The sequence below is a fragment of the Euwallacea similis genome, chromosome 7, assembly GCF_039881205.1.
Source record: "Euwallacea similis isolate ESF13 chromosome 7, ESF131.1, whole genome shotgun sequence".
In the NCBI taxonomy this organism is placed as follows: domain Eukaryota; kingdom Metazoa; phylum Arthropoda; class Insecta; order Coleoptera; family Curculionidae; genus Euwallacea; species Euwallacea similis.
The window spans coordinates 5,312,291-5,331,901 of record NC_089615.1 but is presented as its reverse complement, the minus strand read 5'-3'; the positions used below and the strand labels follow the sequence as shown (position 1 = coordinate 5,331,901).

At 34.1% G+C, this 19,611-nt stretch overlaps 1 protein-coding gene across 6 annotated transcripts in view; it reads left to right on the top strand.

Annotated features, from left to right (window-relative positions):
- centrocortin (cerebellar degeneration-related protein 2-like) overlaps window positions 1–19,611 on the top strand; it is a 59,979-nt gene that overhangs the window by 29,225 nt on the left and 11,143 nt on the right. For 3 of the 6 annotated variants that reach the window (XM_066391524.1, XM_066391521.1, XM_066391520.1), the window contains one exon: window positions 4,076–4,130. The exons of 2 other annotated variants lie outside the window; for them this stretch is intronic. In XM_066391524.1, coding sequence (XP_066247621.1) covers window positions 4,088–4,130 — 43 coding nt within the window. In that variant the 5' untranslated portion in view covers window positions 4,076–4,087. Of the gene's footprint in view, window positions 1–4,075; window positions 4,131–11,583; window positions 11,885–19,611 lie in introns of those variants that run through there. One more of the 6 variants, XM_066391519.1, reaches the window with a different exon arrangement.

The window sequence follows — 19,611 nt, the reverse complement described above, 5'->3', positions numbered from 1 at the left end:
TGATGAGTAAATTTAAAGTCCGGTTGCTGTTTTTTCAAAGTAATTGTTTGCACCCAGTATCGAAAAGTTAGGAATTGATAGAGGAAAAGAGAAAACAAGAGTCTGCAGAAGCCGTCAGGAACTTCTTTACTGTCATGACACGCCAATTATTTTACATATACTTAATTCAAAATTGTTTTCTTTCTTAGGCAGCCATGAAATTCTAACGTATTGCTTCCGTATGATATCAGGGATTCCACTTTTTTCTACATGGATACTACAAAGGTTATACTAAATATTTTAATATAGTTAGGTACTAATAGCTTGATAGTACTCCTCTAAAGAATATTATTCCAAATTGCCTAACAATGTAAGGTTCTTTTGTCACAGGTTCATCCCGATGTCTTGTTTTAAGTTTAGTGGCATTGAGACTCAATTTTTTATAAATTTTCATCTGCAGGATTCTCTACATTCTAAGTTTAATATAATTTTTAAGGTCCGTCTCTTCCAAATCAAACTAAATATACATACGTATTTGTAATTTTCTCTCATTTTATAACGGACAAAGTTTACTTACTACATACCTACTCTACATGATACTCTCACGACATGTCAGTACTGATTATTATTCCTAAAAATTTTATTTTTTATTGTATTGAAACTTATGCTGTTCTATATTCATTAACATCTTTTACTTTATTAGGAATGCTCTTATTCAAAATGAGAAGTTAATTGGAAGCTGTAAAAGTTAATTATGTATTAGGTGTACAACTTTGCTTCCGCCGTTTTTTTTCCGAATTTCGCGATTTTATTGTAAAAAACTAATTATACCTTTAGGATCCAAAGTATTGTCCATCGCTGGCCACTACTTTCTCCCATCTTTCGGGCAGCATACGAATCCCGTGTTGAAAAAATTGGACATCTTTTGAAGCGATCCACGATTCTATCCAATTTCTTACTTCTTCATAAGACCGGAAGTGTTGGTCAGCTAGCCCATGTGCCATGGATCGAAACAAGTGATAATCAGAAGGAGCTAGGTCAGGAGAATATGGCGGGTGGGGTAGGACTTCCCATTTCAATGTTTCCAAGTATTTCTTGACCACTTGCGCAACATGGGGTCGAGCATTATCGTGCTGCAAAATCACTTTATCATGTCTCTCGTTGTATTGCAGCCGTTTCTTTTTCAATGCTCGGCTCAAACGCATTAATTGGGTTCGATAAAGAGCACCTGTGATTGTTTCAGTTGGTTGTAACAGCTCATAATATATTACGCCGAGTTGATCCCACCAAATACAGAGCATGATTTTGGAACCATGAATAGACGGTTTGGCCGTCGACGTGGAAGCATGGCCGGGATATCCCCAAGTCTTTTTGCGTTTGGGATTATCGTAATGAACCCATTTCTCGTCCCCAGTCACAATACGATGCAGAAATCCCTTCCGTCTTTGCCTTGCAAGCAACTGTTCACAAGCGAACAGACGCCTGTCAATATCTCTTGGTTTCAACTCGTACGGCACCCAATATCCTTGCTTCTGAATCATTCCCATGTCTTTGAGGCGTTTTGAGATTGTTTGTTGAGTCACTCCCAATGATTGTGCCAATTCTTGTTGACTTTGACACGAGTCTTCGTCAAGTAATGCTTCCAAGTTCGCATCTTGGAAAACCTTCTTTCTTCCACCGCTATGTTGGTCTTCGACGTGAAAATCACCGTTCTTGAAGCGCTGAAACCACTCACGACATGTCCTTTCACTAATAGTGGCTTCCCCATAAGTATCTGAGAGCATTCGATGAGCCTCAGCAGCAGATTTCTTCATATTGAAGCAGAAAAGTAAAACCTCCCGCAAATGACGAGAATTTGGCTCGTACACTGACATTTTCAATTACGAATAACTTTATGATGAAGACACAAATAGACTAATATTTTTATGAGGTTATGTTAACAGGTGCCCAAGGCTCCTGCATGCCCACATGGGGTTATTTATTTCGATCATTACTTACCGCTACATACATCTATTCAAAAACGGCGGAAGCAAAGTTGTACACCTAATATTTACAACATTCGCCCGAAACGAAAGCTCCAAAAAAGATCGCACTCGTCCTTTTTTGGTCAGTTTACAGGTTTAACAAGATGACTGATGTTTTGTCCCTGTATAATTTTTTTAATTGCCACGTCACGTACTTAAAAGAAAACTATTTTGTGGGAATTATTAAAGTTTACTACTTGAAAAGATCAAAATATTTATTCCCCTAAAATATTTGAATATTTTCTTTAACAACATGTTAAAAAAAAACTTAAAAAACTCAAATATCGCTGGCAAAAAAAGTACTTGGACAATTTACGTGAATCATCATAAACATGCATAAACCTGCAGAACGGTCTACAATTTTATTTCAATGCATAATTTTATTAGTGCATGTTGCACTGGTAACGTATAACTTTATTTGACGTGATGGCCCCAAAATTACGAGGAACAAAAGTTGAGGAACTAGAAACTATAATTAAATTGCATAAAAAAAAGAAAACCTGCAGAGAAATCAGAGAAACTGTCGGAATACCACGTTCTACGGTTGAATACATAATAAAAAAAATACAATAGTTCAGGACTTATAGTAAACAAAGTGCGTATAGAGCGACCTAAGAAAATATCACCAAGATGTGGGAATTTTATTCTTAACTCAGTAAAAAAAAATCTGCGAGTTAGTACTCCAACTCTTTCAATTGATCTTTAGAGAGCTTCTCAAATAGTTGTTACCGCCGCCCAAACTGTATGAAATTTTTTGAAGACAAAAGATTATCATGGACGCATAGCTAAGAAAAAACCATTTATTAGTCAAACCAATAGACAAAAACGTTTGAATTTTGCCAAAATTTACATAAACAAGACTCTGGATTTCTGGGAGAAAGTAATTTTCACTGATGAAACCAAGAGAAATCTTTTTGGAAGTTATGGAAACTATCGCGTTTGGAGAAAGCCCAACACCGCAATGAACAAAGAAAACTTGAAGCCTACAATGAAACATGGAGGAGGTTCGGTGATGGTTTGGGGATGTATGGCTGCTGGTGGAGTAGGAAATTTAACAATCAATAATGGAATAATGGATCACTTTCAATATATTAATATTCTAAAATCACATTTAAAACCCACTGCTGCCAAATTAAATTTGGGGAATAATTGGATGTTTCAGCAAGATAACGATCCAAAGCATTCTTCAAGAGTTGCTAAAGAATGGATTCTGTATAACACCCCCAAATACTTGCAAACATCCTTACAATCATCGGATCTTAATCCGATTGAGCATTTGTGGCAAGTGCTGAAAAAAACAATGGTAAAATACAAAATTTCTAACAGAGCTCTGTTCGTTGAACAGTTATAATGCGAATGGGCAGATATTCAGCCATCTATAACCCATAAGTTAGTTACTTTGATGTCGAATCGTCTCCAAGCAGTATTGGAATCAAAGGGTAATCCAAGAAAATATTAATTTTTTTTCAATATGTAGTTGAAGCTGTTTTCTCCGTTTGTCCAAATACTTTTTTGTCACCTATTTATAGGACATTGTTTAATATAATTTTTTCATTGATATATAATTTTGTCCAAATACTTTTTTTACTAACTGTACAAAACGGAATTAAGGGATTGTTCGTCGGGGTTGAAGTCTTGTCGGTAATACATTGGATTGGGAATATTCTCAATGTTGTTAAAATTTACCTTACAACCCGTGCATGGACTTATATATGAACTCGTCTTGCGTATCGTTACGTATATCATGGTTGTTTGAGCACTATATACTCAGCAAAACCACTGAATCACAACCAAATTTCAAAGCCCAATTCATTAAAATCTTAAGCTAGTCCTCCATACCTCCACTAACAGAACAGGCGTAATACTGCTGCTAATTAGAATGTGATAACGTGATAAATATAGTTTCTCCTGGGTATGCCAATTTGATATGCAGCGCAGGTCGTGAAATACCGATGAGGCGGCATTAAAAATGCGTGCCAATCAAATTGTAAAATTGCTATGATCGTGAGCAAATAAATTATATATTGTTTTCAGACCTCAGATTTTACTAACATAAATATCTTCCATTTCAGGTGAGAAGGAAAATGCTACATTATTCTAGTTACTGCACATTTTATATCGAGCATGGTAAGTGTGCGCACCTAACATAGATCGCGATATTTAATAAGGTAGTAATTGTTGTATGGCTAAAGAAATTTTCATTGCTAATTGGTTTTAAAGTGCATTTTAAGGAATTTTAAAATTATCGGAACAACCGAGCTAAAAGTAGTGTAAATTTAGTTCCGGAATGCAGTAATAGTTTAATAATTTTTCCTTAAAACTCATTATTGGAATGCCAGTATCAACACGCCATTAGGAAGGAATACACGTTAATTTTTTTTACCAAGTCATCGTTCATAATTCGCATCAAACTAATCCTGTAAATTGCATCGGCTAATAAATAAGATATCGGCTATTGAAACTATCCAATTTACAACTGCCACAATGCTTTTGCAAATCTACCAATACAGAACCATTATCAGACTGTGAGAAATTGCTATCGCAATAAAAACTTCTTGACATTTAACTATTTAACGATGAAATGGTTGAGGTACACGCCCATGCACCTTGCTGTGCAACTTCGATTTAGAGATTGAGTGCATTATTAGGAAAAATCACGAATTAGATGTCAGATCGGTCTGAGAGTTATCGCTTGGGTACAATAGTGCGGCACAGTTTGTTAGAGGCAAATTTCATTCAGAAGGAGAGCAGGTATATTCTTCAATAGGTCAATAGAAACAGCCCTGAATCAAGTATATTTCAAGTAAATTTTTATTGATCTTGGTTTGGAAAATGAAATATACTATACCTTTCTTCATAGAAGTCACAGTGGGGTAGTTTATTGGTGGAAGTAGCCGAAGGACTCACAATTTGCAATTCAGTATAGCAGGTTGTGCATGACATTTCAATAGAACTCCGTTAGGTATACAGACTTTATAAATATTCAAAAAGGCAATTTTCGACCATATTCAGCAGGAATAGTGTTCCGCAAATTTTGTATGTTTATTCATTAGTGGGTAGAAGTGAAAATAAACTATTAAACAAGAAATCTCGTATTTATGGTCTCTTGACATATCTTACGCCATTCCTACTCAGTGTAAATAACAATTTATTGTGACATGTATATACGTAATATATTATACTTTAGTGTTGTTTTATGGCTGCATGCCTATAGTTTTGCATAAAGTATTTCATTGAATGCTTCCTTAGTTGTCTATATGATGGAGAAGGAGTAATTAAAGACGATTAAATTAATTTTATTTACTTTTCTTTCCTACTTTTAATTATGAATAATTTCTCTAATTTAGAAACAAAATACTCAAGTTTTTCGTTATACATACAGTGAGCTCCGAAAAGATTGGCGTAAATAAATTTCAGTTACACTATACACTTGCTTGCCACTTTTAGGAACAAAAATTGCTCTAGAACCAAAACGGCTCTTTTTCGAACAGGGGTTTATATGCAAAAATTTTCTACCACAATGTCCTCTATAACCTCCCCAAGTGTGGTACCACCTTTTTGAAGCACCCGGCATATATCAGTAACTTAAGGTTTTTGAAAATAACTAGAATCGTTTTCTCTTATTTTGATTTTAATATATGTGTTATGTATTTTCTGTTATAAAAGTTCAAATATATGGAAAATATTGAAAATGAGACTTTTCGAAAAATGTCTGAAGATTTCTAAAAGGAAAGGTTTCTACTTTTATCCCTTTGGGAATCACATTGCTTCTACAAAATATATAAAATAATCGTCTCGAAGGCTTGATTTAGTCAAAAACTTTGGTATCACTGATTCCTTCAAAAGACATGTGTCCTGGTATTTTGGCGACTGGGAAATGTGGGATTCACCGAAGTATCTACCCACTAAGAACCTCGGAATGAAAGAACCTCCACTTACTCTGAAATTGTCCCTAAAAGATATATGTATCGTCAGAATCGAAGAGGATTATGTGTAGTAACTACTATCTACTCCACTCGTCTTCTGCTGGTTGATTCAACACTCTTCTCACCTGTTGCATTTTTAGGAAATCTACTGACTCTTTAGATCATTTTGGTCCCGTTGTACTCCTTTTCAACCTTCGTGTAATCAAAGAGCCTTCGTGATGGCCTCGCGCCTCCCAATGCTCAATTTGTATCTTTTCAAGTTGCGGGGCAACTCCACTCTTTCTCCTTCCAATCTTTTTGTCTATGCCCTTCTAGTTCCGTATCGTATTGTTATCAATCTTGATGTGTATATACATTCGACAGATATTTTTGCTTTTTTCTTCGTCCACGGAAATTGTGTCTGAATGTTTGCGTTTTCTTTTGAGATGTTTCTCTTTGCGTTGTGGCATCCATACGTGTGTGGCCGTCCTCAGGTGTTTGGTTCCTTCGTCATTTAATCTTAACCTTCTATGGCCTTTCCTGTCGTGTTTGCTCCAAGGGCTGGTTTCTGATGATGCAATAGGTCTTTCCTTTTGCCTTTCGCGTCTGTTACTTCTTTCGTCCTCCTCCGGGTTTTGTTACCCGAACTCGGGAAAAGGGCATCCAGAAGTCACGACGTGGAGGTGCGGATGGGTTTTTGACCCCCAGTAGTTTCAGGTTAAAGAACAAAATTGTATTTTCCTGAATATTCAAAGAAACTCTAATACTACGAAACTAATTTTTCTGTCTCTAACAGAGAATTAAAATGACCTATTAATAGTTTATGAACATTGAAGGGAACTCTTTTCTAAAGAAAGGGAATAATAATAAGTATTTTTTTAATAGTCGCTTTTCTTTTGCGATTTTCTTGTTAGAGCGCAGCCATTAAAATGAAATAAGGCTCAGAAAAAATCTGTAAATCTGTTAATGAATTGTTAATTGATTCTTAATAGCAATTTCTATTAGCTGTGAGCTACTTCCAGAATTCTTAACGTTTGTTATGCATGCGATTTTTATGTTGGGTAGATATAGTTTTTAAACCGTAATGAACATAACGACCTATAAAAGAGAAATTGTTCGCATACAGAAGAATTGGGCTAAAATTAAAATATGTATATTCTAATAGCGGTAATTATTATTGGCCATTGATTTTCTAAAGTAATTAATATTATTAAACAATGGGGAAAGACCTACTCCCATGCACAATAATGACCCACAATACGGGTAAAAACGATTTGAAAAACGATTAAGTGTGAGAAAATATTATAGTAAATGAGGTAATTGGAGTAAATTTTATTAATATCATCATGAAAAGCTAGCCTAGAATTACAAAAATATTGATAATAATTATCATAATAAGGTGCAAATATATAATTAATGATTTCTTACATAAAAACTTGAATACATTAGTAGTAAATAGACTTCGATCGTGATGAATTGCCATAACTGCCTAAGGTATTCAATCACATGAAAGACTACTGAACATAACATAAAATCATGCGGTGTGTTTTAATGTAACTTGCATATGACTATCTTACAAAGATCGTGAGAAAAAAGTCGAGCAAAAAGAGTGGCGAAAGTAGCTCTCTAAATGAATAATTTGGCAGCCTCCAAGTTAAATTAGGAGAACTTCTGCATATCGGATATAGGAAACAGAAACAAAGAACCTAAAGACCGAATACATTTTCTTTTCACAACTTCAGTTGTAGTCAAGTCGAATTAATACCGTTTTGTAATATTCTTAGTAGAAACGTAAATATTTTCAATTCGTTTGTGAAATATGTGCAGAGTTAAATATTCCCTCATGTTTTCTAAAGTGATGACTACGCTATACAATCTAATTTGCCTAATTGTTACGGAAATTCATTGGAGCATTTGGTACGTGACGGCCGAAAAGAATCTTAAAGGGATTCAGTAAACTCGTCCAGATGTTTAAAATGCTTCACAGTTCTCAATATTTTGGTGCGAAATAACATATTATATAACTAGTGCAGAAAATAATACTTTTCACACGAGCAAGATAGTAGTCTGTTGGCACAAGTCAAAAAGGAGTAGCTTTTCGCGATGTGGACCTCATCAGTTTCCCCATATACTTCTCCTGCGCCATTATGAATATTGGAGGCAGGAGATTATCTCCACAACCCCCATTCCTTCCTGGGAGGAAAGTAGGATGTAGGGGTGCATAAAGTGTGTTCCCTAGGTGTCATGTTGTCATGATGCCACAGATCATATTTCGAATCTCGTGATCTTGAGGCTCAAAGGGTTTCGTAAGAAAATCATTAAAAGCTTACATGAGAAAGTAGCTATTTTTAACAGTTTTTGCGATAATGACCCGTAAAATTTTATATTCTTATTTCACCCACCTCAGAATTCAGAAGCTAACTGACACAAATCTTTTCTAAAACACTTAAATTGCATATTTCTATTCTCAGATCCTGCACGTTTCTCACGTAAATCGTGCGTGCCTTCAATGCCCTTTCAACAATAAAATCATAAATATCAGTCCTGTGAAAAGCCAGTTCTGTCTACATGGCCTGGATGTCCATACCATTGATCAATTTGATGCTCTTTGAAATCAATGTCTTCCATCAATTAAGTTTCAATATTTATTTGTAATGGTAAGTTTAGGCTCTTTTAACACTACAAACTGAAGCGTTAACATTTAAGTAACATTCACGACTTTCTAGTAGAAATAGGCACACATTTTATGACCAGAGAAACATTAAAAGGTGATTTTAATGGTGATGAAATTGAGTATTTGAGATGTGTTGAATCAAATTAATTTTTTTATATTTTTTTTATATTGTTTTTGTTGAAAGTAAAGTTTTTTTAAAATAAATTGGTGATAACTCTGCACCTCTATTCATTTTTCAATTATAATTTATAAAGGGCGCTCGTTATACTCGTATGAGCTCCACCACTCATTTATCTTCAGAGACATGGGGTAGATTTAATTAGGTCAAAGCTGTCCAATTTAAAGCTTATACGTTTACTAATACATTTTCACATCATTTGTGTTATCAACCATTTTCTAAATATCTTCGAACAATTGAAAATTTTTTGTACAAGTAAATGGAACCAAAACATTTTTAAGCTCATTTTTCGAGTATTTTTTAACGTTTTCAGTTTTTTTTATTGCACTAAATTTCCTAGATCTGAAGCAGTACACTGATGACATATCCCCCAGGGACGGTTCCGGTGCGTCGAAAGTCGATTCCAGAGGTATTTCGAAATTTTTTTAGTTAATAGACACCCAGGGGAATTCCACACTACCTGGCCGCCAGAACAACAGAGCTGGTGTCTTTTTAAAGATTTTCCTCATGGAGAAAAAGATATGAAGAGAAATTACGCTTACTAATCCTTTGTCCTAATTTAACCCCCCTCGTATCTCAAAAGATAACTGAAATCCCAAAGATAGTGCTCGGGAAACGGTCACCCTGTGTACACACACTACAGTTGCAGTCAACATTATGACTAATACAGCTAGGGTCAAAACTAAAGTTGACGTGTTAATTTTTTTTTTGCATAAGGAGTAGCTCTATATCCAGTGTGTGATAGACAACATCTAGCGTGTGATAAAGCAATATTAGTTTATATTAAATCAGTATATTTTTAAGCTGATTCACACCAGATATAATATTGAATCAGAGTCATATTGCCATTATCCATGTGGCGTGTGGCATAAATATGTTGTGAAGGAACGTAAAAGTGCAATCCGTGGTAAAGAAACAATTCTGGGATTGATGAAGTCACGCAAACTTAATTTCAGTGTCTGATTATAGGATTGAGACATCAAAATAGCAAAATATCGTTTCTCATTAGATACACGGGAATAAGCTAAAAAAATTCAGATTAAGATCTCTGCTGATGAATGTATCTACCGACTTGGTGAAACGTTGAATTTGCCGTGATTATAAAGAAAAACAGCAAAAGAGTAATGACACTTAACTTTATCTCCTGTTGCAATAGTTTAAAACAAACCATGGTTTTTCGGTTTAACAAATCTGAGATTTCCAAGTGATAGTGTAAACGCATGTTTTTGCAGTCCCTCATATCAAAAATGCGGGGAATCTATCTGAGCTAAAATATTTTTCTTACACAGCCAGAATTCATATTTTTAATACAGAAATTTAAAGTAATCTAAGTAGAATTATAGCGATTTAACTCAGGGTTGAAAACGTAATTTAACTTTAAAATAAAACGAATAAACAAGAATGTATTTTCACCCCGTAAGTTAAGAGCTAAAACTTGCTTGTCCACACAGCTCAGAATATTTGTTTTTAGCACTAAATTTTAAGGTGTTTCTGAGCAGAGTTGTACCATTTTAAGTTAGGGCTAAAACTTAAAAACTATTAGAGTAAATATTACATATGGGTTTTTTTGCAGGGAAATGAGGATTATCTGAGCTGAAGGTCGCTGCTTTAGCTAGCTCAGAATGTTCGATTTTAGCATGGAAATGGAAGGTATTTTGAATGAAATTTGGAACATATTTTTAATTTTAAATACGATTTTTTTTGCGAATTGCTGTAAAACAAGCAGATATGAACCAATCCGAGAAAAAGTTTCTAAATTGAACAAGAAACTTAAAATTTGGCTTAGTGAAAGTCAGTGGTGTACTACGAAAAACTTTGTAGCACTGAAGGGGCTGGGGTCCTTCAAAGATATCATCTTATAGATTTCCGAACTCGTTTTAGTTAGTTCTCAGGTGAGCTAATGTGAACTCTTAGAAGAAAAATGCATCTCAAATTTGAACCAAATATCTCGAAAACTAGGAAAATTATATAACATCCAGGCTGTTTGTTAATATACGTTTTTCAAATATGTAATGTTTATTTACAAAGTCATCCTGTATTGCGATTTTCTCCCACCCACTGAAAGGACGCAAGTTAAAATTGGAATACCCTGTAGTGAATCCCGTTTTTTGCATGACCGTTACATATCATATCTTCAAAAAGATCGTCAGCAAGCAGAACGACTTGAGCAACTGAGTAATTCTTTTTATTTCATTCACTTCAGTGAAGGTTATTTTCCTGGTTGTAATGGTAATGAATGCTAACACGTTATAAATTAGTAAAATACCGATAAATTACGGTAATTAATTTAACAATTCGACTGAGGAAGAAATATTGATGAACACGAGAAAAAAGGCTGAAAACGACGTGGCCTTTGAGCGCGTAAGAGTGGTAAAACAGATTTTGACAAGATTTCACCATAACGAAAGACCCTAAATTCAACGCTTTCATTTCTGCCTTCGCAATTATGCAAACCAAACATGGACGAAGACATGCCAACAGGAAGAAAGTACTTGAAGAGTGCATGTGGGTGATAGTTCTTCACATGTCCTTCTGGGCACTGTCATATATAATATCTATAAATCACAATTTTCATTTCGTTAGCGATGGGCTCCTTGCATGCTTCAATTATGAAATCACACTGATAATGAACATGACGCCAATTACCGATAAACCAAACCTTTATCGAAACCGTAATAAAAATAAAAACAATATCGTGAAGCCGACGAAGAAACAACAAAAAGCCACTCCATTAACTTGTCCTTTAACTGAAGAACGTAAACTTCCCTACCATTGAATGCGGCAGACAATTTTGCTTTTACCTTTACTTACCTGACAATCGGCGCAGGCATGTGCACCGGGGTACCCGGTATAGGTACCATTTGGCTACTCGGCATCAGGTGGTACTACAGTACCATTCGTTCGTTGGTCGGTGAAGGTGTTGGTGCGGTTCACTGGTCTCGGCATTGAGGGATGTTCACCGATTGACATAACACCTAGGGTTAATCGGGTTCATCTTAGAGGGAAAATCAAAAACTCACGATGGGTGATAACGCCGATTTTCCATCTACAACTGATTCGTGTGTGAATTCCTTGGATTTTTGGGATTATACAATCGAGCTGGAATGTCTACAGCAAACTTCAGGTAATACATATTTCATGTTTATATTTCGATAACAAAACAATAAAATTCTTTTATTATTCTAATAGCGGAATCATTTTTTCACTTATTTTATTATTTTCACGTTACTGTCGTATAAATTTAACCCTGTATAAAGATTATTTACATTACTCTTTTTTTAAGTAGAATATAACTAAAGAAGCAGAAAGAGCAGTAAAAAATAAACAATAAAAAGAGATAAAAATAGTATATTACAATCCAAGGGTGTAATGCCTTAAAAGCACGTGCGACATATTATGAAACCTGATACCAAAGCGGAGTGTTTTATAAGGCACAAGGATTTTAAAAACTCTTATACACGAATATTATACAATAATTTTGTATAATATTTAAGAATTAGGACTTTGTCGAGGTGTTTAAACGTGCTGGAGTTGAAATATTTATAATATGGTTTTCCTAGTAACCATGTATGCATCATAAAGCCTGTATTGTGCACGCTACAAAGTGCATAATACGTGGATTATTATGCATACGTAATAAAAAGTTTTTAATTTTACTGTGAAAATTACTCCCTTGGGTTCTTGTGCAGTACGAGCCTGTTTGATGCTAGATAAAACTGACAATTTCTGTGATTATTGTCGTAGGGTGAGAATTTTCCATTTGGTCACTGAATTATATACATATCGGAAATTTTCGAATATGACCGTTAACCTGGATAATTATAAAATGAATAACATATCAATAAGTTGACCAAAAATTTCCTGTCAAGTATTCCGACAAGTAAAATAGATATCCTTAACCAGAAATGTTACAGTCCTAATGACTATAGAGCCAAAATTTAAGTACTACATTGTATAAAGATCATTGACGAAGTTAAACATATTGGATGAGTTGTGATAAAGAGTCTTTAATTTTTCTGCTAAAATCACTTCGTTAAATTTTCGACTAGTACGGCTTTGTTTGATTTTAGATCAAAGTATAAATAACTAGGAATATAAACGATTTTAGCTACTCACTTGTATAAAGACAGTTGGCGTAGTTCGTTTCGTGGAATTGTTAAATATATCAGTAAATCTATTATAGTGTTATTTTTTTGTTAAATTCGCACCATTAATTTTTTGGCCAGTATTGGCCATTTCTTAATTAAATTGTCAATTTTATTTTTATGAGAGGAATATTTTAGCCAACACCCTTTATAAAGATCATTCGCGTAACTCGAATTAGAGATTTTTAAAAAGATTTTTTCTATAAAAATTATCTCTTTGGGATCGTCTCCAGGCATGTTTGCTTTTAGAGTACATTATCAAATTCTGATTATAGTTATTCTGATTATAGACGAAAGATGAATGATGAATGTATCAAGAACTAAAGACTGGTTAGAAAGGGAACTTGATCGCATATTATGAAATGCAATTAAAATGGAGATATTCAGGAATATTATTCCATCTTTTAAGTAATACTTCTACCCACCAGAATCAATTATAGACAATTAAGTACATACGTACTTAATCGAGAGATTATGTTATAGGGATATAATTCAAAAACGAAATACGAAGAATGAAAATACTGTAAAAAAAATGAATACTTAACTATTGCATGTGATAATCCAATTTGATTGACGGCTTGGCACTAATTACAGCTCTTATTAATAAGTAATAATTATTTTGTACTAAATATGAACAAGCAAATTTAAGTTTTAAGACGGGAGCTGAATTCATCACGTGAATTCAATTAAGAAGGTTTGCAGTAAAATAAGTTATTGTTAATAAGTTGTGTAGGTATGATGTAGTAAAATGAGTTGTTCCCATCGAAATGCTCTTACCATTAGCATGATTGTTGTTATTAAGCTATGTTAATTAGAGCAAAAAGTATAGAAAGTACTCAACTCAGCATCTAACATGCTTAAATTTGCATTTAAAGTAGATTCGGGTTGTTGCTAAAAGTCCGCAAAATCAATTTCTAGTCAATTTCGAAGACATAAAGACCAAATCAACTAAATTTAATGCAGGATCTCTGCCATGGCTCTATATTTGTATAGAGAAATCGATTTACTTGTACCTACATTTTTTGGTTTCCCTTATACTGTTGGTGTATTTTAGGTAACATGGAAAGTATATACCTATTTAGATCCATATGCCTAGTTAGGAACTTAATTTCTATTTCATATACATATTCTTCAAATAGACTTTTAATTTATTTTATCTTTACCGTAACAGCAAATAAGGAAATGCTAATCTGTCTCGTTAGGTCTTTTTTTTGATCTCGAGGAAAATTTTAAAATATTCTATCTGGTGTTCTGACAACCAGATAGTGAGGGATTCACCAAGGCGCTTATCCACTAAAACCTTTGGGTTTTCTTTTTCTTCAGTCTACAATGACCCGGAATCTCTGAGGCATAAAACATTTATTGAGGAGCATGGAGATTCGCTTATCAATTGCTTTTAGGCCCGAAATTATTATCCTTCTTGAATGGTACGTGTTCCTCTTCCTTAATCATCGCACAAATAACATTGCTACGGCGGTCCCAATTTGTTTTGTCTTCCAACACCCCGTTGATGAGGGATGTTGGAGTTCGATTGTCCACGCATTTTCAACGGGCATTGGAATATGCAGTGTCCTTCAATATCTGAAGTTCTCGCAATCCGAGCCTGATTTCCCTATTCTGTGGATGTAGCTCTTGAAACTACCGTGTCCGCTGAGCGCCTGAGTTCAGCCTCTGCTGGCCTGTAACTGAATGACCAACTACCTGCACCAAATCTAATTTGCTCTACAAACATTGCGCGCACAAACCTTGAATTTCTACTGCATCTAGATTAGTGTCTCAAAAATGATTGTTGGTTAACTGTGCTCTCTCTCAACATGTCCTTAGCACAAGTCATTTGATGATATCACGGTACTGGATGAAAAGTCCAATTACCATAACAGAATGTTCTTTGAGATGATAGTAATTACGGCAAAACAAAACCATGAATATAGGTGTAGCACTCAAATGAGTCTCATCTCAATCATTTTTGCACAATACCTTTCAATTAACTACATAATAGAAAAATATCATGCCAGAACGTATTCATTGACATTACATACATATTTAGCACGTATGTTAGTCGTTTAATCAATATGCCTTAGCTATGGTTAGGAAAGTTATCGATGAACCCGAGTCATTTCAACGGTAGTAAAGTTATTTGTTTTCGAATTTTATTATCTAATTTAAAGTTTTGATTCACAACTTATAACTAGCAAAATGCTAACAATTTCGGTGCCGAACAATAAACTAAGGCAACAAAAAATACATATCATGCGTATTTCTTATTTTTGTTGCAGCTGGATTAAATAAATAAGTTTTTTTCTAACAATATGTTAGTGTTAGGCAAAAAAATTAAGAGACCTTTTTTGTTGTAAAATATTAGGAGAGTCCGAAAATAATAAAAATTCTACATGTTATGACGTAAACGTCGACTGACTCATGCCAACCTACACCGCTTGGAGCACATAAAAATTGACTTTATACTAAAAACGCAGCCCTTTACCAATGTACGATAATTGTTTCAGTACTTTGACTGTTCCAACTTTATTTTTAATAATAATATATTTTTTTAATTTTTAACACCCTGTATCTCGGAATCTAAGCATGTCCGGCTACATGTTTAGAGAAACTTTTTTTCTGTAAATACCATAATTAATTGTGTCCTGAAGTTACGCACCGCACTTAGGAAGCACCCTGTATAAAACCTTGAAGATCAAAATCTACACACTATTATATATAGTATGATGTATGATCTTCATGAAAATAGACACTTGTATCAATCACAAATGCTACAATAATCTCCTATACATTTCTTCTAAGGTGTCCGTCCATACAATCAGATTAGCCTTAAGAAATACATTTCACAATAGAGGTATTTAGTGGCGTGCACGTATAACATAACGGGTGTTGCACCTGCAAAGAATTATAATGCTATATTAAGCTGTCTACCAAGAACCTACCGCTTGTTCTTGCAGTGCCCAGCCAGATCTCTGTTATTCGCTCGACGTATCATTATAATTTAATTAATTCGCTAGAGAATATTCGTTTGTCATTTCCATGAAAGTACATATTTCATAAATATGCAATTAAATTTGCCATTGGTTGAGGGTAATTCTGCGACATTGAACTTTTGCCCCCTAAAACGGTTATTGTGCTTAATATCTCTAATTAAATAAGTCCATAGACGTTTCCAGACGAAAAGTTTTTTTCAGACGGTGGACCGTAGATCAATACTTCCATAACATTCTGTTTGTTTCTGATATTAATTGAAGGAGAATAAATTCTGAAGTAATGATAAATAAGGAAAATACCAAATATGTCAAATGCAAAATCGAGAACGTTCCGCTACTGGTAAATACGTATTAATTACCGTCAGACTATTAAATAAATTGTGGGAATCAACAAGACTTGAATAACTTTCGTGCAAACGCGAATCCCAATGATTTTCCCTCTATTAAAGCATTTTTACATTCTTTTTATTCTTCCCATTAATCGCGTGTAAAAAAGACATAGTTAGATGAATGAACTTTTGTGCTAACATGTAACAGCACCATTAGGCTAATGAATAGATACATTAGGCAGATGACTAATGTATGGGGAGGGGACAGATTTCGATATTCATATAGGAAATTTCGAGAGTTATAGGAGATAGATCGAAACAAATTCTCAGTCTCCTTTCTGGAGAGAAATTTGGTAGAGCGACTAAATATTTTCGATCGCCCTTTTCGCTGGAACAAAAGTGTAATTTTAGCTAATTTACGTTGCTCACATATGGTTCAAATAACGTAAATTTTTATTCGCGGCACTAAGTGTAGCAATTGATAGTCGCCTTACGTAAAATGACAACTCATAAATTTAATATGCTAAAAAAGAATAAAGATATTTAAATGTTTAAACATAACTATTTTTTTTGCACGGTTGCCGTTTAATTATATATTGTTAATCCTACTAAATACTGATAGCGTTGCACCGATACCTTACAAATTCCTGCTATGTCTTAATTTTGAAAAGATGCGACATCACTGCAGATATGAAGCCTGTGACCTGCATAAAAAGCTACGTGATTTAAATCATAAATAAACGGCTCCACAAAAGATATGGAAGTTCATAAATGTTGACATTATTTTCACAGTTTGCTGATTAATGTTTTAATGATAATTGATACGTTTTCGACTATGGATTTGTTAGCATTTTTTCATCATTTTGCAAAGTAGTATCGTTCCTGAAATGTCTTCATGAAGATATGTTACACCCTGTATATAGGGTGTCCCAAAATGTCACGTCACAAATTGTAGAGGTTATAGAGAAAGCTAAAATAATACTAGTATATCATATTAAAAAAATCCTAGCGGCCTTCATTACCAACTTATTCGCTCTCAAAGTAAGAAGTTAAAAAAAGTATTTTTGTTGTAACTTTCAGGCAATTACCATGGTAACGATAAAAGTTGGGCGGTTTAAATAACTCATAGTCATGCTTATTTTCATATGTAAACGGATGTTTGATATGTCTTCCTTATACAGGAGAAGTCAAAACTTCTCATTTAAAGTAATTCATTTTTTTAGTGACTTAACGAAATCAATATTTTTTAAAATAATTTTCCTACAAAAAAGGTATACCTTGTATTATTTTAGAGAATATCGCATTTTATTATTAACATGCACCATACATGCCAACAATTTGAAATCAAATGAAATGGCAGTTTATTGTAAAAAATGGAATGTATTACAGCTAAAGTCATCAGAAATGTTCATGTCAATATTCAGTGTCATTAACATTAGTTATTTCAATAATATCATGGAGATTAACAACAAGAAATATACAGATATGCATCTAATGTTCGGACTTGCAGAAAGTAATGCTGTCAAAGCTGCTGTCTTACGGCTTAAGCTGTTCACATTGAATATATTAAGAGCGAATAACTTGGTAACGAGAGTCTAGAAAATTTGTTTATATAAAGTACTAGCATTATTTTAATCTTCTCTACATTCCCTAGAATTTATGACATGATCTTTTCGGACACCCTATATTTATCTCTAGCCCTTTCTCAGATATTTAAGCCTAAACATTCGGTGAAAATTATAGGCACTTTTTTCCTGCTTGCTAGCAATTAAAAGCGTTTTAGCAATAGACAAAAAGCTAAGGCGTATGCATTCACGTTGTCAAATCTAAGCAGATTGAAAATTATTTCGACGCTATTGTCTACTAATTCAAGTAACAGAGGGCTTACCTACACATTTCCTGCATGACTAAATAACATTCCTTCAAAGTTGTTCGCATATTACCCGCAGATAGATCAAGCTGTAAATACTGCCATAAATATTATGCATAGTTGATAAATAGTTTAGCTGTATTTGACATTTTTGGCCTAAGAAGACCACCTATACCGTTACTTAAGCAGTTGAATAAATTGGGTTACTATTTACTCCATTTCAGAATCATTAATACAGCACTGTACTACCGTTGCTGAATAGGTAATACCATGAACGTAATGTCGGCACTGATTTATAGTAGGTATCTGGGTGCATTAATGATTTGAATATTTAGAATTATATAGAGCAGAAATAGAAGATTAAGTTAATAAACCGAGTAATAAGCCTAAAATTCTGATGCCACACCAACGAATGTCTAGATGGAGTCAATTTGAAATATTTTCTAAAATAAATGAATTAGCATCTAGTGAAATTTGATTTTGGCAATTGATTGACAAGACTGGTAGGTTCGCCTTAATTTATTACTTTTAGAGGCCATGCTTTTGCATATAACTTTTACCATAATTGCACTACCAATTTTCCCAAATCTATCGTTTTGGTTAAATCGGGAAATACCTGAATTTCAATTTTTAACCTGAACTAACCTTTCGGCTATTTTCGCATATTTCTGCTGGCTAAAATTAAAATTCAAGTAATTTTCGTTAAAATCTTTATTATTATCTTCCCGGTTCTTTGAAACTTTGGTAGTAATGACTGCTTAATATGAGGACAACCTTATAGATTCTCATGCAAACGCCTTTCACGCTTAAAGCGATTTAATTAAATATTTCTACACCATCATCGTCCTTAATATCTAAACATCATTAAACAATTCATGTCCACACGATTTCGTAAGAGAAAATTAAGTGTGTTCCGGAGGAAAAATCGGTGATATTTACCAAGTTTATTGATAATATATCCGTTTTATTAAGTTAATTTGTACACTTTCCTGCCGCAATTAACCGCACCACCATTCATCTGTTCGTATCAATCGCCGGCTTAAATAAAGTGTAACCGCAAGACTATTAGTTATTTAACAATTGTGTTTGTCTCTAATTACTAATGTCCGACTTGAACAAGTGAATTGGAAAGTTCACCTTTTCTTTCAGGATTTGCAAGGGCATTCTACAATAACGCAACTACCACGGAGTTTAATATGAAGACGAATACAGATAGTCGTAGGGAAAATCTGAGAAAATTAAAGCCTATTACGACTTTATGCCTCATTCCAGATCGTCGTTTAATCAACTCGAACACCCCAAAGACCAGTTTCGATCCTATTAGATCTTGTCATTTTTAATTCGTCACATTTACTTGACCCAAGATGACCCGAACTGACGATATCTAATAGAATCAAAACCGGTCTTTGGGGTGTTCGAGTTGATTAAATGCTAGTTGGAATGAGACACAAAGTCGCAATAGGCTTTAATCTTCTCAGATTTTTGCTACGATTATATGCATTAGTTTTGATTACTCA